General features: G+C 38.5%; 2 protein-coding genes across 2 annotated transcripts in view; both read left to right on the top strand.

The window, feature by feature from the left end:
* The window catches only part of ADAMTS19 (ADAM metallopeptidase with thrombospondin type 1 motif 19), a 113,624-nt gene extending 108,704 nt beyond the window's left edge, over window positions 1-4,920 (top strand). Inside the window, exons 22-23 of the mRNA XM_008503354.2 lie at window positions 1,017-1,194; window positions 4,769-4,920. Of these exons, the coding sequence (XP_008501576.2) occupies window positions 1,017-1,194; window positions 4,769-4,920 (330 nt within the window). The remainder of the gene's footprint in view (window positions 1-1,016; window positions 1,195-4,768) is intronic.
* Window positions 4,921-10,523: 5,603 nt separating this feature from the next.
* MINAR2 (membrane integral NOTCH2 associated receptor 2) lies at window positions 10,524-20,174 on the top strand. Its single transcript, XM_030467880.1, has 3 exons — window positions 10,524-10,688; window positions 18,932-19,177; window positions 19,995-20,174. The coding sequence occupies exons 1-3, from the start codon at window positions 10,524-10,526 to the stop codon at window positions 20,172-20,174; spliced, it is 591 nt and encodes a 196-aa protein (XP_030323740.1).
* The last annotated feature ends 1,723 nt before the right edge of the window (window positions 20,175-21,897 follow it).

Raw genomic sequence — 21,897 nt, 5'->3', positions numbered from 1 at the left:
CTTTAAGCATCCTGAAGAGATGTGTTCTGAATATTTATGTAATTAAGATTTTTTAGAATAAAAATATTTTCATGATTATGTGGGTGGTGTTGTGATAAATTTTGAGCCAGTGCTCCTATCATTTGTTGCAAGAAATCTATTAATAATCAAAGATGTATTCTACAGTAAATTTATCCAAAACTTAATGAAATTTGTGAGTACTTGAGTCAAAAGCATTAGCTGGTAGGAGCAACTTACAAGATACAAATTTTGAACAAACTTGTAGTTAAAGCAGTTTAATATCTACTAATGGAAACAAAAAAAAATCATACCCTGTGAAAATTTATTCAAAAACAGCAAAAGGGAAAGTATGCATTTTCTTGGTTTTGAATAGATTTTGTATGCATCTGTAGAGTACTGCCCAAACTTTCATTCTAATATGTTGCATTACTTTGATAGAAGTAGAATGCTAGCACTGTTACTCTGGTCAGCTGTTCTACTTCTGTCATTTTCTGTGGCTACAAGATGTCCCATCTTGTGTGTGTTTTGTTTGTGGGACACACACAAAAGCATGAAGTTGTGATGCAAAGATGAGACATACTCTCTGCTCAGTAGGAAAAGTACTTTTGCACAGGCAGAACTAATGGCTTAATTAAAAATGCTTAACTTGGTTAGTATCTGTAAGCATTTTATTTTGTTCCATCACTTTCACTTCTAACAAAAGTAAATTAGGATATGGATACCTAAGAACAGCTGCTGCTCTCTTTAAGGCACATTGCATCATTTCAGTTTCATCACAGACTCTACAGAACTGACCTTGACAGCAACAGGATGCCAGAATTAGTTCTTCAATAAATATTGTCAATTTATTCTGCCTTTAAAATTGATTTTCATTTAGCTAACAGAATGGAAGGCTGAAATCTTGGAATGCTGACAACTGAATGAACAGCCACTAATGCCACCTGGACTGGTATCTCATTCGCATGTTTACAACAAAAATACCTTTCAAATTAATGTGTGTCTTATGTGTGTTCCAGTGCTCTGTCACCTGTGGCAAAGGGATGCAGTCCCGAGTCATCCAGTGCATGCACAAGATCACGGGAAGACATGGCAATGAATGCTTTTCCTCAGAAAAGCCTGCAGCTTACAGACCCTGTCATCTCCACGCCTGCAATGAGAAAGTTAATGTTAACACAATAACGTCACCTAGGTTAGGTAAGCAGTTAAAAGAACACATTCCAGATGGAAATCTCTTCTTAGTTCTTTCTTTCCGTAGAGTAATGCCATTCTCAGTTTGAAAACAGAGGGCTAAGACTCAGGAGATGTAAGTTCTATGCTCATCTCAGCCTCAGTTTTCCAGTGTGTACATCAGAGAATGTTCCTTAGAATGGTTGAGGGGTTTATTATTCAAGGAAGGACAATATTATGAGACTGTATGATGTTATGGACACAAAACAACTGAGATGAAAAACATGTTTATACTAGAGACATTATAAATACATCATATATGCTTTTCCATTCAGTTTTATCACATATTCCTGAAGTAACTAAATATTTTGTTTTCTCTTCAAAAGCTCTGCAGAATATGTTTTTTTGATATTTGTGAGATCAAGGAGGTGCCTACTTGTTCTTCAAATACAGAAAGCTCTTTCTACTTGCTTTTAGTTCAGATGTCTAGAATCTATGCCTGATGGATTAGAATGCGTGGAGGAAAATTACTAACATGAAGATATTTGGTGTTCTGGAGAAACACAGGTCTCTGTTGATCTTAAAGAAGTGAAGTTATTGCATAACTACAGAACTGTTAAATCTGTTCATTTTTATTTCTTCATGGGCTGTGGATGAGGTTCTTACCATTAGCTGCCCAGATTGCTTGTCTGCTCTTTGGGCATGTCTAAGGAATATTCAAAGTCTTGCTGTAAAACAGCATATCCTTTTTTAGATTATTTTTCCAGAGCCCTTAATAAGATAAAACCTTCTGCTAGATAGATTACTTCTGCATAGAAAACAAGTCTAGCTTTTCAGGCTGTATGTAATCACAGAATCATAGAATGGTTTGAGTTGGGAGAGGCTTTAATGATTATCTACTTCCAAACCCGCTGCTGGGACGCTTCCCACTAGATCAGGTTTCTCAAAGCCCCATCCAACCTGGCCTTGAACACTGCCAGGGACGGGGCATCCACAACTTCCCTGGGCAACTTGTTCCAGTGTCTCACCACCCTCACACTGAAGAATTTCTTTCTGATGTCTAACCTTAATCTACCCTCTTCTGGTTTAAACCCCCTACCCTTTGTCCTATCAACATGTGTCTTTATACAAAGTCCCTCTCCAGCTTTCTTGTAAAGCCTCTTCAGGTAGTGGAAGGCTGCTATAAGGTCTCCCTGAAGCTTTCTTTTCTTGGTGCTGAACAACTCCAACACTCTCAGCCTGTCTTCACAGGAGAGGTGCTCCAGCCCTCCATCATCTCGAGCCTGTCAAGGCCCCTCTGGGTTGCGTTCTTTCCCTCCAGCATGTTGACCAGTTGACCACACTGCACAGGTTGGGGCTGTCAGCAGACTTCTTGGAAATTGCACTTAAATCCACTTGACCCTGTTACCAACAAAGCTGCTAAAAGAAGCACCGGTCCCATTACCAGTAATCCTTCCTCAAGTCACTGAAGGATATTTCTCCTTGAAGTTTTTAATCCTTAAGCACTACTGAGTAATGGACATTGTGTCAGTTTGCTGGATGAGATAGCAGCTTTTGCATATGGCCCTATCCTCTTCAATTTCACTCTTGTGAGGTTGCCCTTCACAGCTTCTTTTTCTTTGTTCAATTGCTCTCTCAGAAACAAAAGACCATTGCTCCATCACTGGGACTCTCCTTCTTGGAAGGTATAAGCAGCTTTGTGTCACAAAGTACAATGGACCAAGTTGCACAGAAAAGTCGCAGATTCATTAAAACTTGACGTAATATGAAGGGCACAAAAAAAGATTTAGTTATGTTTTCTCCAGAGAATGGATTATGTAGCACTGATGTTAGTAATATACAGGTTAATTTAATCCAACAGGAGTCAGAATCCATTGCATCTCTGAAATGCATAATGCAGAGCTTCTATTGAATGTATTGAACATTTTTGCCTCCAGTTACATAACTATTATGCAGTAGAGATCCCTTGGGGTTAGAGGTGGGGTTAGTGGAAGCTGATATGGACAGCACTATCTCTTCTCTTTGATAAATACATTCTCAGTTTCTCTTATCCTTCTGTTAAAAAAAGGAGAGTAAATCAAATTTTCTGTAAGATTGACTTCTTTTTCAGTTCAATGTTTATGATGATTTTTAGATTATGTCTATTTCTTTTGCTCTGTTTCTCACAGTTTTCCCATATTAATTCCACATACGTCCTACATCTTGAATAACTGCAAAGATCCAAATTTGAGGTACCCTCATAGTAAGAGGCTTTTATAAGCAAAATGGGTGGATTAACAGGTGGCTTCACAAGAAAAAAAAAAAAAAATGACAATACACATGAAAATATGTGTGATTTGTACCACAGGCATACAAGGAGAAATCAGGCTTCTACATCTGAATGTTATGATTGCTATTAAAAAAACAATTCATTATAACAACTGTGGGAAGAGGGATAGTGTACCAAGTAGTGGATTTTCAGGCTAATGTGATGTCCCTGCATTTTGGAAGGTTTCTGGGGAGAATTTGGTAGTCAGGGGTTCCCACAGTCGGAAAGCATACTAACACTACTAATAGAACAACTTAAATAACTGGGTGAAGATCAAACATGAAAGACATGAAGGTAACACCCAGACATTTACATGGAGGGGGGAAGACCCATCAGGAGTGGCTAAAAGGATGATGCAATCAGACCCATGTATTGGAAGACAATTTTGAAAAAAATATCCAACATTTTTTATTATATTTGGAGAGGAGAGAAACCCTGCAGTTTTGTATATTTTAGAAGCATAAAATGTGACAGTTGGGCCTGGGCAAGTGTATTTTCCTATGTATTAACATTCATCAATTCTATAAAATGTACTTGCATTATGAAATGGGTCATGAGACTTGCTAATTGTCTTCAAACTTTATGAGTGCCTCATAGTGTGGCATCTGTAAAAGAAAAGTGAAAAAACAAAAGGTCCAGATTATTTCACAAAGATCATGTAAGATATAGTTTTGTTCAATTTCCATCCATTGACAACATGACAGAACTCTTTATTTCTTGAGCCAAAGCTAATCAGAAAACCATCAGCAGTCTCCATGCTTTATTTCCTGCATGTCCCTGGACCTGACCCTGATTTAAAAAAAAAAAAAAATCCTCTTACATGTGTCCATGTTAACCCACTTCATATATTATTCAGGCTAGGCTTCCTGGTTTTCCAGTGGCAACTTCAGTCTCAGGTTGAGGGTGGTTTCAGCTAGAGCTGCCCCTTCATGCTGCTTTGCCTGAGTTGGCTCTGCAGTCACCATAAAGCTCTCACCCGAGCCCCAGGTCACCTCTGTATAAGGTAGAAAGATGTGCTTCAGTGTCTGATGAGGAGACCACTGTGTGACATGGAACTAATTGGTTTCAGTGCAACTTAGTCTAGTTTGTAAATTTAATTTAAAAAAAAAAATTTTTTTTTGCAAATATTGGCTACAGGAGGATTTTTAGATTTCTTTCTTTAGTTGAATAGCTACAGCTGTTCTCCTTTCCGTTCCCCAGATACACTTCTGGTGTCTTCATCACCTTTGCTACCTGATTCTCCTCTAATAAATGTAACAGTCATGTATATTTGGTTCTGTTGTTATTTCACAGCTGCTTTAACATTCAAGTGCCTGGGAGACCAGTGGCCTGTGTACTGCAGGGTGATAAGAGAGAAGAACCTCTGTCAAGACATGAGGTGGTATCAGCGGTGCTGTGAGACATGCAGGGACTTTTATGCGCAAAAAATGCAACAGAAGAGTTGACCTCTGCTAGGCTGTCTGGCTCTCAGCTCTTTGCAATCACTATTTATACACACACATGCACGCACGCTTATTCAGACCAAATATTATCACATTACATGTAATTTAATCAAATTAATTTATTTTTATCCTTGATTATTGTGGTTAGACAGCCAACCTGTTTTATATGCTGATATTTCTGTAATGAACTTTTATATGACCAATTTTTGATACATTCATCAGAATTCTTAACAAATAGTAAATAATATTTTAAATGTCTATTTTCAGTAGGGTCATCTCTCTGTTGAAAGAAAATGAAAAAAGAAAAAAAGGTCATATTATCTTGAATGAATTTTAATTTAGCTGAATAGTTTTGTTGTATATGGAAATAATCTCCATTTTAATTTTACTATATTTTTGGCATTCAGAGACAGAATGAGCTTGTGTATTCTGCAACAGATATTTAGGTGAGTAAGCTAACATTATTGAACAGGTTATTACAGAATATATTGTGAATACAGTTCATTTGATTTAGAAACATACTGAAGGGGATAATCTACTGTAACTTATATTATAAACATAAAAATTAAAATACCTAAGTAGGAATTCTGATTGTTCTTATGGACACATACTTGAACACAAGTATTAAATCAATGAAACACTGTAGATATTTACACTGAATTACCATTGCACTGAGGTAGTGTAGAGAAACACAGTTCTAGAATTTGTACTGTCCTATGAATTCACATCTATACTGTTTTAACATGCTACTTGATTGAAACATTTTGAAGCAAAAAACACATGCCCCCCTATAACTTTATGTGTCCTCTTGCAGGTTAACAAATGAAAAAGTCCTTCCTCCTGCCACTTGTGCAAATTAATCTATTAAACATTTTCAGTTCTCTGTTGACAATTTAGAAAATGGCTTTGTAATACTACTTCGGTTTTATACTTGTTTTATGAAAAAGTCTTTATAAAAATCAAATGTTTTACAATTTTGTGAAACATTATGAAACAGCTAAAATTTTCCTTATGAGAAAATATTGTACATGATTCACATGATTTTTACATTTTCAATAAAAAGTAAAGCTTCCTTTGTTATTTGCATTTTTCTTGGTTTGAGCATCTTTGTCAGGTAACTGAATCCATCAAGCCCTGCATCACAGCAGGTAGAGCTTAAGTAGTCCCTAGACAAATGCCTCTTACCTCCTGACTTATGCACCTTTCTGCAGCTATAGGCAGACATGCTACTCAGTGACCTGAGATATGTGAAAGGTTGGGTATAACAGAGTAATAGTAGGTGGAGGAGAAGTTATTTGTCCCAGGTGACTTCTGTAACCACTGAGCTTTATAAGAGGAGAGGGATAGCTCTTCTGCCTTCATTTTGTGATGCAGGCCGTTAGGCATGCTCTGAAAATGTATAGGATAGGATAGCAAACCTTGAAGGCAGGACAGGTGGAGAAATTTATATGAAGATCATATTTTCCACTCAAAGCAAAAAAGGAAATGTGTCTTTTATTTGAGTGATTGCTACTTTTGATTCTCTGCATAGTCAACATAGTATAGGAGTGGTGTAAATATCCACAGGACTCTAGTATACCAGGCCCTCAATCACAGCTTTGGTTCTACCCATGAAGAATACTTAGCTGCAGTTTTAATTACTTTGAAATCAATATATGTGCTTTCAAATAGTTGTATTGTCAGAATGTTTGGGTTGGCATCTTACTGCTATGCATTTAAAAACTGCAGCTTTATGATGTGTTATATATTATTTTAAGTAAATTATTTTCTGATTTTAAGTAATAAGGAAGAAAAATTACATCATTGAGTGTAAAAATGTATTTGATGTAATTAAAAAGTTTCAGTTCACATACACTTCTGTTGCTGTTTGGCATAAATCCTTAATGTCACAGACACATTTGAAGGTCTAATAGAATTATTGCTTTTGGCAGGCAAAAGAAGTAATAATTAACTTAAATTTTCTTCTTAATTACCTAGTACCCAATTCTGCAAGTACTCCTGCACTCACTTAAGTAACTAAAACAACAATAACTAAAAAGAGAGTTGAAGGATAGATGGCTTCAGACTAGTGGCCAGAGGATAGTCTTTTATCAGCCAGTGATATAATCCACACAATTTTGAATGTTTTGCTCGTCTGCTTCTGAATATGCTACTAAAAAATTGTTGGATATCTCTGAAAAAATGGGTAAGTACATTTTACCTCTACCTGTTGAAAACACAAGTGGCTTATGCTGAAATCATCCTCCCATCACTTTTCTACAGCACCATAAAAAAAAAAAAACTTTTTGATGGGAACTAGGAATGGAACAATAAAATGACATTCTTTTTAATTCTGTAAGTAAAAAGATGATATTATAATGCTGATCGCTCTGGCCTTGTTTCCTTCAGCATCAGTAGTAGAAAGATATTGATTAGATGTGTATAAATCACTGGGAAGCACTTTTGTGTCCATATAGCAAAAAAACCTTCTTCATTCTCTGCATGGCTTTTGAAACAAGTTTATGTTACTGCCTCTCTACATCCATTATGCAGCACAGACCAAAATACCTGTTTTGTTAGAAAAAATTAAGAATGTTTTGGAAAAGTGCTTAGCCTGTAGCATGCTGGGTGCTATGTGTTCTTGTGTCTGCCCTGCAGAGGTCTGCCACAGCCCCTCATGGCAGCAGGCAGCACTTTCCAGCTGTGTTCAGGGAAGCAATAGCCTTCTGCTCTTGTAGACATTTCCACACAAGTTTACTTTTTGGATTTGGTCTTTCTTTTTCACCTGCAATTCCTCTGCATTGATGTTTTCCTTCTAGCCTAATGATTATGTAAAACTTCAGGTAACAAATGTCACATCAGTCAAGTTGGGCTGACAGCTAAACGTGAAATTCACTCCTGCTCACAAGGGTTAAAGTTGGCCTTTCTGCTAATTAAATCACACTTGCACTCTATTTTGTTGGACAAAGTGGGATTTAGCTGTGTATGGGGCTTGTGCTAAGCTGGTGCACTGTGGGCTTACTTCTTCCCAGATAGATGTTTGTTGGCTACAAATGTGCTTCATCTCATATCTTTCATATATTAAAAAAATAACTGCCTTTTTAATTTATTCTGGAGATAACTTCCTGCTTTTTTCTGGAGAATGTGGTTTAGGTTTTGGTTATTTGTGGTTTTTTTCATTTGATTTTCATTGATGTCTTCACTCATAAGAGAAGCAGCCATTTTTTAATTCTAAAAATATATTAAATATTTAAAAGTTTGCCTGAATGAGGAGATCTTAAAGTCTAGCAGGTCAATTGTAAACTGAAAATTAAGAGCAGAAATTAAGAATAGCAAGTCCTTTCTGAGCTCTGTAGAAAAGATGCTAAAACTAATAGTAAAAAGGAATTAAAATACAACAAAAGCAGGAAGCCAGTCAGGATGTCAGTGGAGCCAAGTGATGGCACAGGTGTGTAAGGAATACTTGGGGATAGTGGAGTTATGAAAGGGAAGATCAGTGGTTTATTTGTGTTGCCCTTTGCTGAGAAACTATATCAAGCTGAAGAAAACATATAAGAATGTAATACCAAATAGGTGTGACAGGTATCTAAGCTCACCATCATGTGAGATTCCTGAAAGAATACAAATGGGAAATAGCAGGACTGCTTGCCATGGTGCATAAGTTGTTCTTTCAAACAGCCACTCTGCCAGAGGACTGGCAGATCACAATGCTATTCCTACCCGTGGAACATAAAACACATGAAAGTAACCACTTAAGACAGGTGGCTTGCTTCTCGGGGAGCTAGTACAAGGAGGTTTGAAAGCAATTAGACAAATTTAGCGTTATCTAGTTCACAGATACACAGTAAAAGGCCTGGGAAGAGACACTGTAATACAAAAATTTGTGTATTTTCTGGGAAAGTAAAAGAACAACAAACTGCAGAAATGAACCAGGTGTTCGGAGTCTCTTCTTGACTTTTTCAAACACAGTGTTAGATCCTGGGCTCAGGGTGTCTAATAAAGTAAAATGTTTTTTATGTTCTCAGGTCGTGTTTAATAAAAAAAGTGGGGTAGGTGAGTTCACACAGACACATCATATGCTGCAGTAGCACAAAAGAATCCCGTGTTCAGAGGCATGCAAAAGGTTACATTTGTTAAAGAAAGAAGGCATAGTTATATATTTCCAGCTATTATAGAGCACAAATTTTTATTGTTGTAGTTCTGCACAGGAGAAAAGGGAAACAACATGTCATAGTAAGGCTAAAACAGCAGCTTCATGGCAGTCCCTTAGGGTGCCCCGTAAAGGTTTCAGGGTGTCATTACACTGGGGATAAATAGTTCTAAATGTTACAGTAGGTTCCCCAGAAGCAAGCAAGCAAATGCAAAAACATGGTCACTAGTTCCTCTTTTGTGACTGCTCAAATATTCTGAGTATCTACTTGAAAGGTGACAGAATAATAATTTTTAACAGGTGTGCTGTAAAATAATTGCCAGTATTTGCAAGAAAAATAATGAGCTTTCTAAATGGTTAAGGGATTTAACTAATGTTTATATCAAAGTGTTAACATATTACATTAGGTTATTGCGTTAGTAATATTTTAGAAGCTTACTGGTTTGGTTTTATTTTTAAATTTCATCAGTCTTCTGTAAGGAAAATAGATTGGTCTGATTCTCTGGTCTAAATACAAGACTGAAATTTTCTTTATAGCTTAATTCTCAGTAGTGATTTGGCCCAAAGTTAAGATTTCCTGGATTTCAGACAATGAACTTTCAAAGGCCTATCCTCTGTGGAAATATAGAAAAAGAGAGGTTAGGAAAAGAAAAGGTTAAAATGGAAGCGAGAAGAATATGTTTACCGGTTGTAAGAAATGGCCATGATGAGTAGGGGAATTTCATTAGCTGAAAGTCAAAAGAACTTAAGACTTATAAAATGATTATGAAAATACCAAATCTCAAAATGAAATTATAAAAGCAAAGGGTCTGAGGCTACTATCATTCAAATCATTAAGAGTTTATTCTGTTCAGTTGAATGACAGAATCAATTCCCTGAAAACTTCTATTATCAAATATTTGAAAGAATATAATATTTCCCAGGGTCAAGAAGAATAAACTGTGAAAGAAACCCCTGATCTCAAAGAAGTGCGTGTCACTACTGTCACAGTAAGTGGTACTGGCCCACAGAGTACAATTTAGCCTCCTAGTACTACCACAGAAGAGGAGGACTTGCTTTGCACCGAGAGCTGCTTCTAGTTTTCTGGGGGAAAAAAGCTTACTTTGAAGTATTGTCAGCTTGACATTTTTGGCAGGTCACATGAGGAAGTTCTGGTGTGCATTTAAGTGTCTCATGCGTCTACTACTCAGTGGTACTCTGTTACCTTCGGTGAGCAGATATGTAACTATCAAAATGGACACTCAGCTTGAAAACTTAAGCTACACACTTACAGAAATGTGCCCTGTCTTCCCTGCTGATTCTAAACAATCTTTTATTATTGGCAGATGAGGTAAGTGAGCCTGACACCAGACAGGGGTCAGATAGAGTTTCAGTTAACTGTTGTATCCTTCTTCACGACATTAATAATAGAAAGAGTCTGCACAGTCAGGAAGCAGAAGCTGGGACTGGTTTCATCATTACTGTAGGGCACAGAAACATGGACTTCTCTAGTTTGCCAAACAACAACCATCCTGATAAATTCCTGCAACTGGAGGTGAAGTCTTTAGAGAAAAAATCTGCCTTTCTGCAAGTCAGCCTGGCAAAATTACCAGAAGCAGCTTTACCTGGAGTGCAGCAGTGGCACAACAAGATCTATTCACAGGTGAGGTCTAAAAGAGGCTTAAGTTTTATTCCTGATTATTCTACCTTGAAATGACATGAGGTTGACACTTCACCTGTGGATTCAGCTTCCTGCATCTCTGAATCTGCATCACTAATATGCCTGTAAGTTTTCCCTTTGACTTCAGTGAGGATCAGGCTCCAAGAGAACATTTCCTGTCTTCAGGGCAGTCTGCTGACTTAATTTGAGTACATAATCCTCACTGTAAAATTTTCATAGAATTTTCTAGTCTGCTGATGTAATATACTAATTAATTGTTCTAAAAGAGCAAATGGAATGTGCTCTCCAAAGAAATAAGAAAAAGGAAAAAACCCCAACAAATAAACGAAGACCTAAGTCTGCAAGTTAGGTTATATCCCTCAAACCTCACAAAAAGGCATACTAGAGAGAGGATCAGATATTCATGCTAGTGTCTCACAAGCTTATAGTTCACTGTAGCTTCCTCTTTATTTTGCTTTGTTGTTCTCATTCTACTTCAGCTTTCCTGTTACCGTGGCTGACAGCTTCTGGAAGTGTGAAACATACTATTTATTCAAGTTGTAAAACAAAGATAGTACCAGTTTCATGGTAAAAAATGTAAATGTGTGCTGCCTAGTAGGGCTCCTGGACATACTGGATGAAGGAGAAATTCGTGTCTAGATCAACAGCATGCTGCAGCAACTTACACCCCTCTTGGCCCCACTTGCTGCTCCACATCATGCTTTTCCTACTGCCTGGGGAGCTCCTCGCCTTTCCCCACCCCTGGCATTAGCAAAAGCTCCAAGGTCTGGTTCTTGTCAAGTGATGGAGACACACATAAGCAATTAAAGGGATGGAGAAGGGTCTGCATTCTGATGGCCTTAGGGTGAGGGTCAAATTCCACAGAGTAATGACGAGTGGGAGCCAAATAAATCTCAACAGGGTGGTGAGGGGGCGGGTGGCTGGGGGAGATCCCTACAGTGTCCCATCACTTGCAGTTCTACTTCTCCTGTCTCAGACATTTCTTCCCATCAGCTTCCCAAGCCCTTTCCCTCTGTAAATCGATTTCAGTCCTTGTCCACATGCAAAAGTCCTCCCTCTCCTGACATTTGCTTACATGACCTCTCCTTACCTTCCCATGCCTCTTCTCCACCCCAGACACCCTTCCCTCTGCCTGCCCTAGTGCCTCCAGCCACATCTTCTCAGATTGTATAATTTGTGCTGGCAGTTCCCCAAGGAGAGCTGGAAGATGGGCATTCATGGTCACCCATTTGCTTTTATGCAGAGAGCCCTAACCAAGGGGAGGGGCCTGTAAAATCCCAAACAATGGGTATGGTGAAATGCTGGCCTCAATCCCCACCCCAGTTTAGCTGGTCTTTTGTGTAGAAGGGGAGCAACCACACACAGAGCCTCCTCTGCAGCAGGGATGCTTCTCCCCATTGTCATTTAACAAGACACACTGTCATCAAGCCAGAGCTGCAGAACTGGGGGAGTACTGAAAATATGTGAAGAACCTGTGCTTTTTCAACTTGTGCTCTGCCCGTCACCACCACTGAGAAGGTTTTCCTGGAACTCTGCTCCCAGTTCCAGGATGGTAATTTCAAAGGAAATGTCTTTGCTCACTATGCTTCCAGAAATGTAGATTTCAATGTGGTATGTTTATTAAATGTTAAACCTAGGGCACAACCTATTCTTACAAAGTGTAGTCATTAGTGAATTCAAGCTTTCAGTCTGTCCAGGTATGATTCATAGTGTTGTATTTTCCCTCCCTTATAGGTTTGCCTCATTTTTTGCCTTTTGCTGACAATCAAATAAAGGAAAAGAACTGATGATTTTCAGACATTAGAATAAACAAGATGACACAGTGGAGAACTAATGGTGCATGAATAGCATGTGTTTCACTAAGATGAAAGAGTTAATGGGATTAAAGATCAGTTAATTCAGAAAACAAAATGGGAAGGCTGGGAGTGGCAAAAGAGAATTTATTTCAGAACAAATGTGCATGACTTACACACATGTTGTGAAAACTTGAGAGTAGCCTCAATTCCCTCTTCAGATATTTTCAGAAATTATCATTATTATGGCATCCCTGTGGGAAATGATTTATCAGTGGCATGTTTGTGCCTCTTCCATACCTTTATTTGGCAATCACTGTAATTCAAGTGCACATAATCACTTATATGTTTTATCCACCTATATATTTCAAAATTCATTTCCACTATAAAAAGCAGCTAATTAAAAAGTTGCTGCTCATTCTCCTTACTTTCCTCTTCAGTATCAGGTAAACTGAAACAGCTTTCCTGATTAGAGTATATGCTGCAAAATTAAAATAGTCAATGTAAATGCCTCCTTTTCTCTGAATATTCCTGTCATTTCTGCCTAAGTGTTCATGATTTACTGATCTCCTTCCTATACATGTCAGGTGGCATCCCAGATTGTTTTGTAGTATCTGGTGATGACATATATCACTTTGAGTACTGCATGCAATTTTGGGCACCACACTATAAAAAAAAATATCAAGCTATTGATATAGCCAAAGGAGAGCCATGAGGATGGGGAAAGTTCTGGAAGAGATGACTTATGAGCAGCAGCTGAGCTCACTTTTATTGTTAAGCTTGGAGAAAAGGAGGCTGAAGGACAACACCATTGCAGTCTAAGGTTTCCTCATGAGGGGAAGAAATTGGGCAGGTACTGATCTCTTCACTCCTGTGACCAAAGGCAGGACTCAGGGAAAGCTGATTCAGGAGAGGTTTGGGTTAGATATCAGCAAAAGGTTTTTCACCTAGGGGGCAGTCAAGCACTGGAACAAGGTCCCCTGGGAAGTGGTCAGAGAGCCAAGCCTGCCTGAGTTTAAGAAACATTTGCATGATGCTCTCAGGCACATGGTGTGATTCTGGGTATGTTCTAAAAAGGGAAAGGAGTTGGACTTGATCCTAATGGGCCCCTTCCAACTATGATTCTATGATGCTATATATCTCCGACAAGCAATTCCAGTCCCCTTCAGTTCCTTCAATAAGAAAATTTGCCTTCTCAGGAATCCTTGATGTCAGCTGTGAGTCCTACTCTCACTCAGATCTGCTAGCCTACCCTTGATTACACCTGACTTTCTGATTGCTTTTCACAGCATCCACTATGAGATCAGATTTTTTCAGGAAATTTTGAAAAGCTGATAATTATTTATTCTGATCAGTGAGCCTGTTTTTATTGAGCAAATGCCCAGCAATAGAGTTGTTAAAACTAACACAAGGCTTCTTGGGTTACTACCTAGCAGCAGGTTTTTTCTGTCAGACTTTTTGTCTGCAGCAACACATCTCTGCATCACAAAAACGCCCTTCCCGTTGCTGGGAGAGTCCTCAAAGGTTTGTTACAAGTCTTTCACAGTGTTATTAAACAAATAACATGCAAATATAATCATCACCCTCTTACCCACTGACATTAGGATTTAGGACTTTGTTGTAAACAAATCTTGTAGTATCTGGTGGCCTTAAGTTTATTAAAGACTTCCTTGGTTAAAACCTCGTCTAGCTACCCATCAACAGCATTTTTCATTTTCAATGTGTAGCTCCACCAGCTTCAACTGGAGACTGTGGCTGGCCATGGACAAGAGGAATTAACTTTGTTGGGCAGAGGGAGAAGAAAAACTTGGCTTCCAGGAAGTAAATTTCTTGACATTTTAGGTGTTTCTTTGATCTCATCTTTCAGGTAGATGGGCTTGACACCAAGGCCTACTCTTATTTGTTGGTGACCTGGTTTTGGTGGTTGATTAGTTTGATGTCTCACATCCCAGATTGAGGAAAGAATGCTTAGGCTCTCAGAAAGTTTCAGTGCTAACAATAATGACAACAGAAGGATCAAATAGATGAAGTGAAGGTAAAAATGAGATTAAAATGTTTCCTAGCAGTACAAATACATTTATCATTTTAATTATATATTATAAGATACCTATATATATATTCTCGCAACTCAAATGCACGTACACCAATGCACACAGTATGGGTAACAAACGAGAGGATCTGGAAGCCATCGTGAAGCAGGAAAGCTCTGATGTAGTCACCATCACAGAAACGTGGTGGGATGACTCACATGACTGGAGTGCTGCCATGGATGGCTACAAGCTCCTCAGAAGGGACAGACAAGGTAGGAGGGGTGGCTCTGTATGTTAGAGAGTCTCTTGACTCTGTAGAACTCGGGGTCAGTAACAATGAGGTTGAGTGCCTGTGAGTCAAAATCAGAGGGAAGGCCAACAAGGCTGATAGATGTTACCCAACCAGGACAATGAGTGTAATGAATTATTCTACAAGCAGCTGGCAGATGTCTCCAAATTGCAAGCCCTTTTTCTCTTGGGTGACTTTAACCTGCTGGGTGTCGGCTGGGAACTCCACACAACAGAGAAGAGGCAGTCTAGGAGATTCCTAGAACATAGAGAGTATAATTTCCTGCTCCAGATGGTAAATGAGCCCACCAGGGATGGGTCCCCACTAGACTTTCTGTTCACAACCAAAGAGGGGCTGGTGGGAGATGTAGTGGTCAGAGGCTGTCTGGGGCACAGTGACCATGAAATAATAGAGTTTTCAATACTCAGGAATGCAAGGAGGGCCAACAATAAAAACTCTATGCTGGGATTCCAGAGGGCAGATCCTGGCCTATTCAGAAGTCTGTTTCAGAGTGTACCCTGGGAAACAGCCCTTAAAAACAAAGAGGTCCAGGAGGGATGGGAATACTTCAAGAAGGAAGTCTTGAATGCGCAGGAGCAGTCTGTCCCTGTGTGATGAAAGGCAAGCTGGAGGGGATGACAACTGGTCTGGCTGAACAAGGAGATTTTGGAGGAAATTAGAGTAAAAAAGAGAGCTTACAGACTATGGAAGAGGTTTGGGTTAGATATTAGGAAGAAATTATTCATAGAGCAGGTGATCAGGCACTGGAATTGTCTGCTCAGGGAGGTGGTGGATTCTGTGTTCCTGGAGGTTTTTAAGGTAAGGCTGGATGTGTCACTAAGTGCCATGGTCTGGTAACCACAGTGGTAGTGGGTCAGGGGTTGGACTTGATGATCCCAGAGGTCCTTTCCAACCCAGCTGATTCTATTCTATGTTTCGATGCTTCTATATGCATAATTTGCATTATGAAATACTCAGCAAGAAAAACCCATGAAGTAAGCGCTGCCTCAAGGATGGAATTAACATTTAATCTTTATAGATCTCCATAGTTTGTACATAACCTTCCTTTTGTACAAGACAGCTGTCTGGGTCTGTCAAAGTGGGACAAATTGTTCCCAGTGAAACACCAATTATGTAACAGCTTTCTTGATCATAAGCTCTATGTACATGAAATATAGTTATGAGTTTTCAGAGTTGAGCATTTTTAATGTTGTTAAATTACTATTTCCTCAGCACATTTAAATTATGGTTTCTTAAGAGTTTTTCATAATTACTGGTGTTTGGAAATTTGTTATTTCTCCTTCCATTCAGAGAATAGTAAAATTGCCTTTGATTTCATCAGTTCCACACTCTTTCACACTAGCTTCTTGTACACAGTGTATATTGAGTAAATTCTGTAATGCATATAAGTAGCTAAGTTTACAGTACTTTTCTCTTTCTTTGAATATTTCCTTCATTATTCAGAATGATAACATAGAAGTCTTCGAAAACTCTAGGGAGATATTTTGAATCTTAAAAGAAAAAATGTGCATTTTTTGCTACAATTAATACTAGCATTATCTAACTATTATCTAATTTTCTGTTTCCTCATACATTTCATGCAATATTCTTCGTATTTCTCTATATTACCTCTTGGACCTAAAGAGTTTGTGTTGGTTTTTTTTAATGTGTTTTCAGGCTTCTCTTTTCCCTAACTGGTTTCTTGGCCATAACTACGGGACAAGTTTTGAAACCAAGCATTTGCCTGCAGTCCAGTATATTCTCCCAATTAACTTGGCACTTCAATGTCTGTTCTCTAATATTTCCACCAACTACATCCTACCCCAAGTTACAGCCTAGTTCTCACAGTAAAACCCTATTGCCCCTTGTGTGCTATTCCCTCTCTACCTCTGCTCCAGGCTATGACATGCTCATGTCCATGAAAGAGAAGGTAGCGTAGATGGAAGAGGCAAAAAATTTTGCCACAAAGCACTCTCTCTATGAGTAAAGTTTGCACCATGCCATCTACTCCAAGTTTTATAGCATTTTATTTAAAACAGCTTTATAAATTACTGTCAAGTTCCATTCTTTTCACATTTTGGCCTAAGGAGACTGAGCATTCCCTGATGACCCAGTTTGCATTCCTTAACAAAATGTGCTCCAAATTCAGCTCTCTAGCAAGCCTGAGGGAAGTATCATTATAGTCAATGACAAATTTTCCAATAAGAAATACATAAGATAAAATTTAAAAATAAAATAAAATAAAATAAAATAAAATAAAATAAAATAAAATAAAATAATATAAAATAATTCGGTCAGAAAGAAAGTACAGTTAAAACAACCAGCTCAGCTGAAATCTATCCAGTATAACCCAGAGGGCTTCAAGTGCCAGCTGGAGCTACAATGCAAAGAGTAATACTGTCAGGGGATCTATCAAGGCTAAGGAATGACATATAGAAACTATGTACTAATAGGGGGACTGAGAGGGCACTGAGAACTCATGCACTTACCAATTGTAATTTTTGATTGGAAACATGCTTAGTCACTTGTGCATGATTTAGTGATAAAAATGCCAGCATAATATTTCCTCCTAGGGTTTCATAGACAACGACCCCTGTTTTCTCCACCTTTCCTTCCTGAAGGAAACCAGTCCTCCCACTTGCTTCTACACTGAACTGCCCCAGAACAACTCACACATCTATGCATGTGCACAAGCACCGAGGCATCAAGTAGGTGATGACATGTATCAGGTAACTTCCTTGCTATCAGCTTCACAACCTGCACTGGCTTATCTGGGATCCCAGCAGCTCCCAGAGAGAGTATGTAGGAGGAGGTGGGATTCCCTGGTCTCCCACAAGAAAGGTGGAAGGAGGAGTAGGACATGCCCATACCAGCATCACGCCCATGACACCGTAAGAGTGATCTCAATGTAAGTGAAATATTGGGTGGAAGACACCCTTTCATGGGAAGAAGTTTCTCAGGTCTCATCCTCTTGATCAGATGTTTATGATGGGCGCTCACTTTATAGGAGTCTGGCAGCAGGAGCTGCCCTCACCTTTGTGATTTCTGAGGGAGGAAGAGAGCTGGGGTGTGCCCCATTTGCAGCATACCCACCACAGGGCCACCAGGTCAGGTGAAGGCTCCCCTTGTCTCACCATAAAGTTCCTAAGCACAAAGGTGTTAATGAGGAAGTGGTGTTGGCTAATGAGGAAAGCTAAATTCATATTGTGACAGTCCTATAGAAGCAGTTCTGAGATATGGGAGAGGTGTTAGTGTTAGGCAAGGGTTCTGCCAGAAACAGGTGTCTCAAGAATCTTACTCACATTGGTGACCAATTAATTCAGTCTCTGAGACAGAAGGTTGTGGTGGACCAAAATGTTGAACAGCTTGCATGGGAGAGTACTGATTGAAAAAGATGCTAACTACCAACTTAACGGCTCTTGAAGAGGCTGATGTGTTAAGCAGCATCTTGGGATAACTCCAAGAAGGTGATCCCACCGGGGTTGTCTGTCCTCCTCCCTTGCCACCCCCCTGTTCTAAAAGGTTGGATTTCATGATTGTTATTGCTGTGAGGCTGCTCAGATATTTAATTACTTTGAGTTCTGACAGTACCTGAATTAAGGACCCTCAGCTGAATGAAGGGCATCTGACACCCTGACAGTGGTCTAGCATTCAACAACATGAACAAAGCTGCAAAACCACACACCTACAGAGAGAGTTGCAGCTGCACTTACACAGCTGCTACCACTGTACTTCATTCTGCTTTGTCCTTGCAGCTTTACTTCAGCATCATACAGCCATGGCTTTCATCAGAACTGCCTCTTCTACCAAAGTGCTCCATAACACTGTTTTGCTAAAGCAGAACCTTGCTTTTAGTGGGCATTATAATGTCAGTTAATATTTGCAAAATAGCTTAATGTTCAGATTGTACCCACATGCTTTCCCCGAAAGGAAGAAACCCACCCAGAGTGAACAGTTGGGCTCCATCTGTAAATATGTGACAGAACAGAAAAAAGCATTGCAAGTGTAATTTTAAAAATTCTATTCTATTACAAAGGATGGTGTTGGAACAGGGCTTGCATCATAGGTAAATGAAGATGAAAGCCAGCTTCTGGTCTAACTTATGCCTTACAGAGAGAAAAGAGAAATTTCATGGAGCTGCCGGGCTTAGACACGAAAGGGGTCAGCCAAGAAATGACAGATGAAGCCCTTGGGAAACACATTACACTCAACACCTTGAAATCCACAGTCAAAAGCAACCCCTTGTATATTGATAATCAGGTGGATTATGACTGGGAGGAGAAAAAAAAGACACCTTCCTGGACTGTGAAAGACTATGACAGACACTCACTGCACTCTGACTTGGCCAGTCACATAAAGGTAACATGCTGTTGCACTGTGTTTGAAAAAGTGAATTTCTATAAGCCATGTGGTATGTGAATGAACCACTGTGCAGCCTACTTGTTTGTTCTGGTGGTATTCCAGAAATAAATATGAATGTATTTTCTGGTTCAGATATGACACTAACATGAGTCTGATCAGGAAAAGGAGTCTATGTTTCTGGTTAGACTTGAGGAATTTCAGTTCTGCAGAATATGACCTCTGTGACAAGAGAAAGTCTTAAACTGCAGCACCTCACAACTCTGCTTCCTCATTTATATAAGGAAGAACCATAAATAAGGTACTTACGTACTATATGCACACTTTAATAACTTTTCATAACATTATTCTGTTATCAAATAACATATGTTTTTCCTGGCCTTATCCACAGTATGCAGGATCCTTCCTGCATGTGGGTTGGTATGAATGACTTTTAGGATCACTTTTGTGAGATTTTTTGTGCTGTTCTCTTTTTTGGAAAGGGACTCAGATCTGTGTTTATAAATTGACATCTCTTCTTGAGAAGACAGCATGGTTTCTTCTGGGTTTTAAATCACATTTCAATGGCTGATGTCTTACATTTGTTTCCTGGCCATAAAGTGTGGTTTCCATTTTATCCAGAGGAATATTTGAAGAATCTGGCATGTTGATGTTGTTGATGAACAACAACCTATGTTTAAGCAAAATTTTCTTATGTTTGTGCTGTGTTTAAACTAATTAATCATTATCTGGTGAAAGCCAAAATACTTCTGGATATGTTCTAATGATTTATGTGCAAAAGAGTGGAACTGAGTTCATTTTCTGATTTTTCTTTTAGGAAAATCCTAATGATCTTCAGTTCTGGATGGGGGATATTTATACTCCTGGGTATGATACCTTGTTAAAAAAGAAAGAGAGAGAAAAAAAGCATTCCAAATATTGCCGAATTATTCTGCTCATGGGACTAGTTGTTTGCATCCTGATTACCATAGTCACACTCAGCGTTTTGCTTACTTAGTAGAGCCAGATGATGTAGATGGGATCTTTTTTTAATAAATATTTTTATTAAGCTATTTCCCTGCCTTCTTTTATTTGAATTCCATTGTTTTTGTCACAGATACAATTTGCTTGACATCACTATTTCACAGTGTTCCTGTGCAGTATAAGGAATTAATCCTGAAAAGAGGCACATACTTTGAGCACAGCAGAATCTCTCCTTATGAAGAAAAAAGAAATTATAAATATGCTACTTCTCTTAATGCCTCCCTCCTTTGGCTAGTGATTTGGGTCAGTATGTGTGGTTATGGTACATTCTGTATGTACAGAAAACTATCTGACTATTTGCTTTAATGGTCCACCACCCTGTTCATCTTTTCATGATAGCTACTACTGGAAAAGTAAAAGAAAAAAAATACTACTGGAAAAGTAAAATAAAGTCTTGGAAAAAGCAAAGTATGATAAAGTGACATACAAAATATCCCAAAGAATTCTAAACCAAAAATGCATGCATTACTTAGTAACTGGACATACTGCTGTAATCATTCAGCACTAGCCAAATGTAAAAAAGTAGTCTAAATGCACAAGTATTTCTTTGTATTTTTTCACATGGAAAAAACCCCAAAACCCACTGAACTTCTACTAAAAGAATTCTTTGAGACCTGAGACAGAGTTTCTTCATACCTGTGTCTTGTTCTTTCAATATATATCATCTCTGTCACCCCAAAAGTTATAGTGCCAATGTTTTTTTTAACCTGAATCATCAGCTGGTACAAAATTCATGGAGTATGAGGGCATAAAATGGAATCAGAGCACATTTTAAAAAGCTTACAGTTATATAGCCAAATTATGAAAACAAACCTTTGCAAATGAAGGGACCAAAATTAAATGTAAAAAGCACTCAGACAATTAAGTTCATACACCTCAGAATAATTCAGAAGACTTAAAAAAGGAGATAAATTGACAAAAATTGAGTAAACAGGGAGAGAAGAAGTTAAAATATTCCTTTCTGAAATATAATCAGTGTGCTGTGAACCCTTTATACCTCTACTCTAGGGCAAGATGCTATCAATACTATTGAGATGGGAACCTCCCCCAGTCACATCGGAGAAATTCACAGAAGCTGGAAATTTGGGATTGTATCTGATCTACTTCTCTTCACACACAAAAAAATGCTTTTTAGGATCAAGGTAGAAGATTGCGTATTGCCCCTTTTGTGTTCTAGCATGTGCCCTACTTTCAGCATCTTTGCAGTGCTTTAACTCAGGTCAAGATGAAATCATCTTAAAGGACAGTGTGACAGTAAGATAAGTATGTTTAACTCCCTCCTTCCTCACTTTCTCTGTGTTTGAATCTCATTTGTGTTGTAACTACTTGGACCCTAATCTCTTGTACCACAAATGATTTGAAGGCTCAAGCCCAAACACCTTACTGCTTTGATCTGGTAACCAGCCAACAGAAAAAGTGAAACACCATTTTATGCATTGGCTTAAAATAAGTATCCCTATTACGAAACTGAATATTCCTGCAAGTATACAGGGAAACTCAGTCCCCTTGGTTTCTTCAGTTTCAGTGTGGACTGGTGTTCTCTAAAGCCAAGTCCATTCATATAATTAATGTAACAACGTGGAAGCATATTACAATACTTATAGATGATACTATGAAGTAATTATTCACATTAAAGCAACAATACTTAACTGTGTTTTTCAGCCCAAGAACATTTGCTTTAACTGGATTGCATAGAA

The sequence above is a fragment of the Calypte anna genome, chromosome Z (assembly GCF_003957555.1).
Source record: "Calypte anna isolate BGI_N300 chromosome Z, bCalAnn1_v1.p, whole genome shotgun sequence".
NCBI classification, from domain to species: domain Eukaryota; kingdom Metazoa; phylum Chordata; class Aves; order Apodiformes; family Trochilidae; genus Calypte; species Calypte anna.
The sequence above is the reverse complement of the archived record's forward strand: the minus strand, read 5'-3'. Positions and strand labels throughout refer to the sequence as shown.

What these genes read in the sequence shown, in the direction of transcription:
- MINAR2 (XM_030467880.1), top strand. Translation starts at nt 10,524, where the DNA reads ATGGACTTCTCTAGTTTGCCAAACAACAACCATCCTGATAAATTCCTG. An exon ending in ACAACAAGATCTATTCACAG is followed by an intron (nt 10,689 to 18,931) that starts GTGAGGTCTAAA and finishes TATGCCTTACAG; the next exon opens with AGAGAAAAGAGAAATTTCAT. An exon ending in ACTTGGCCAGTCACATAAAG is followed by an intron (nt 19,178 to 19,994) that starts GTAACATGCTGT and finishes TTTTTCTTTTAG; the next exon opens with GAAAATCCTAATGATCTTCA.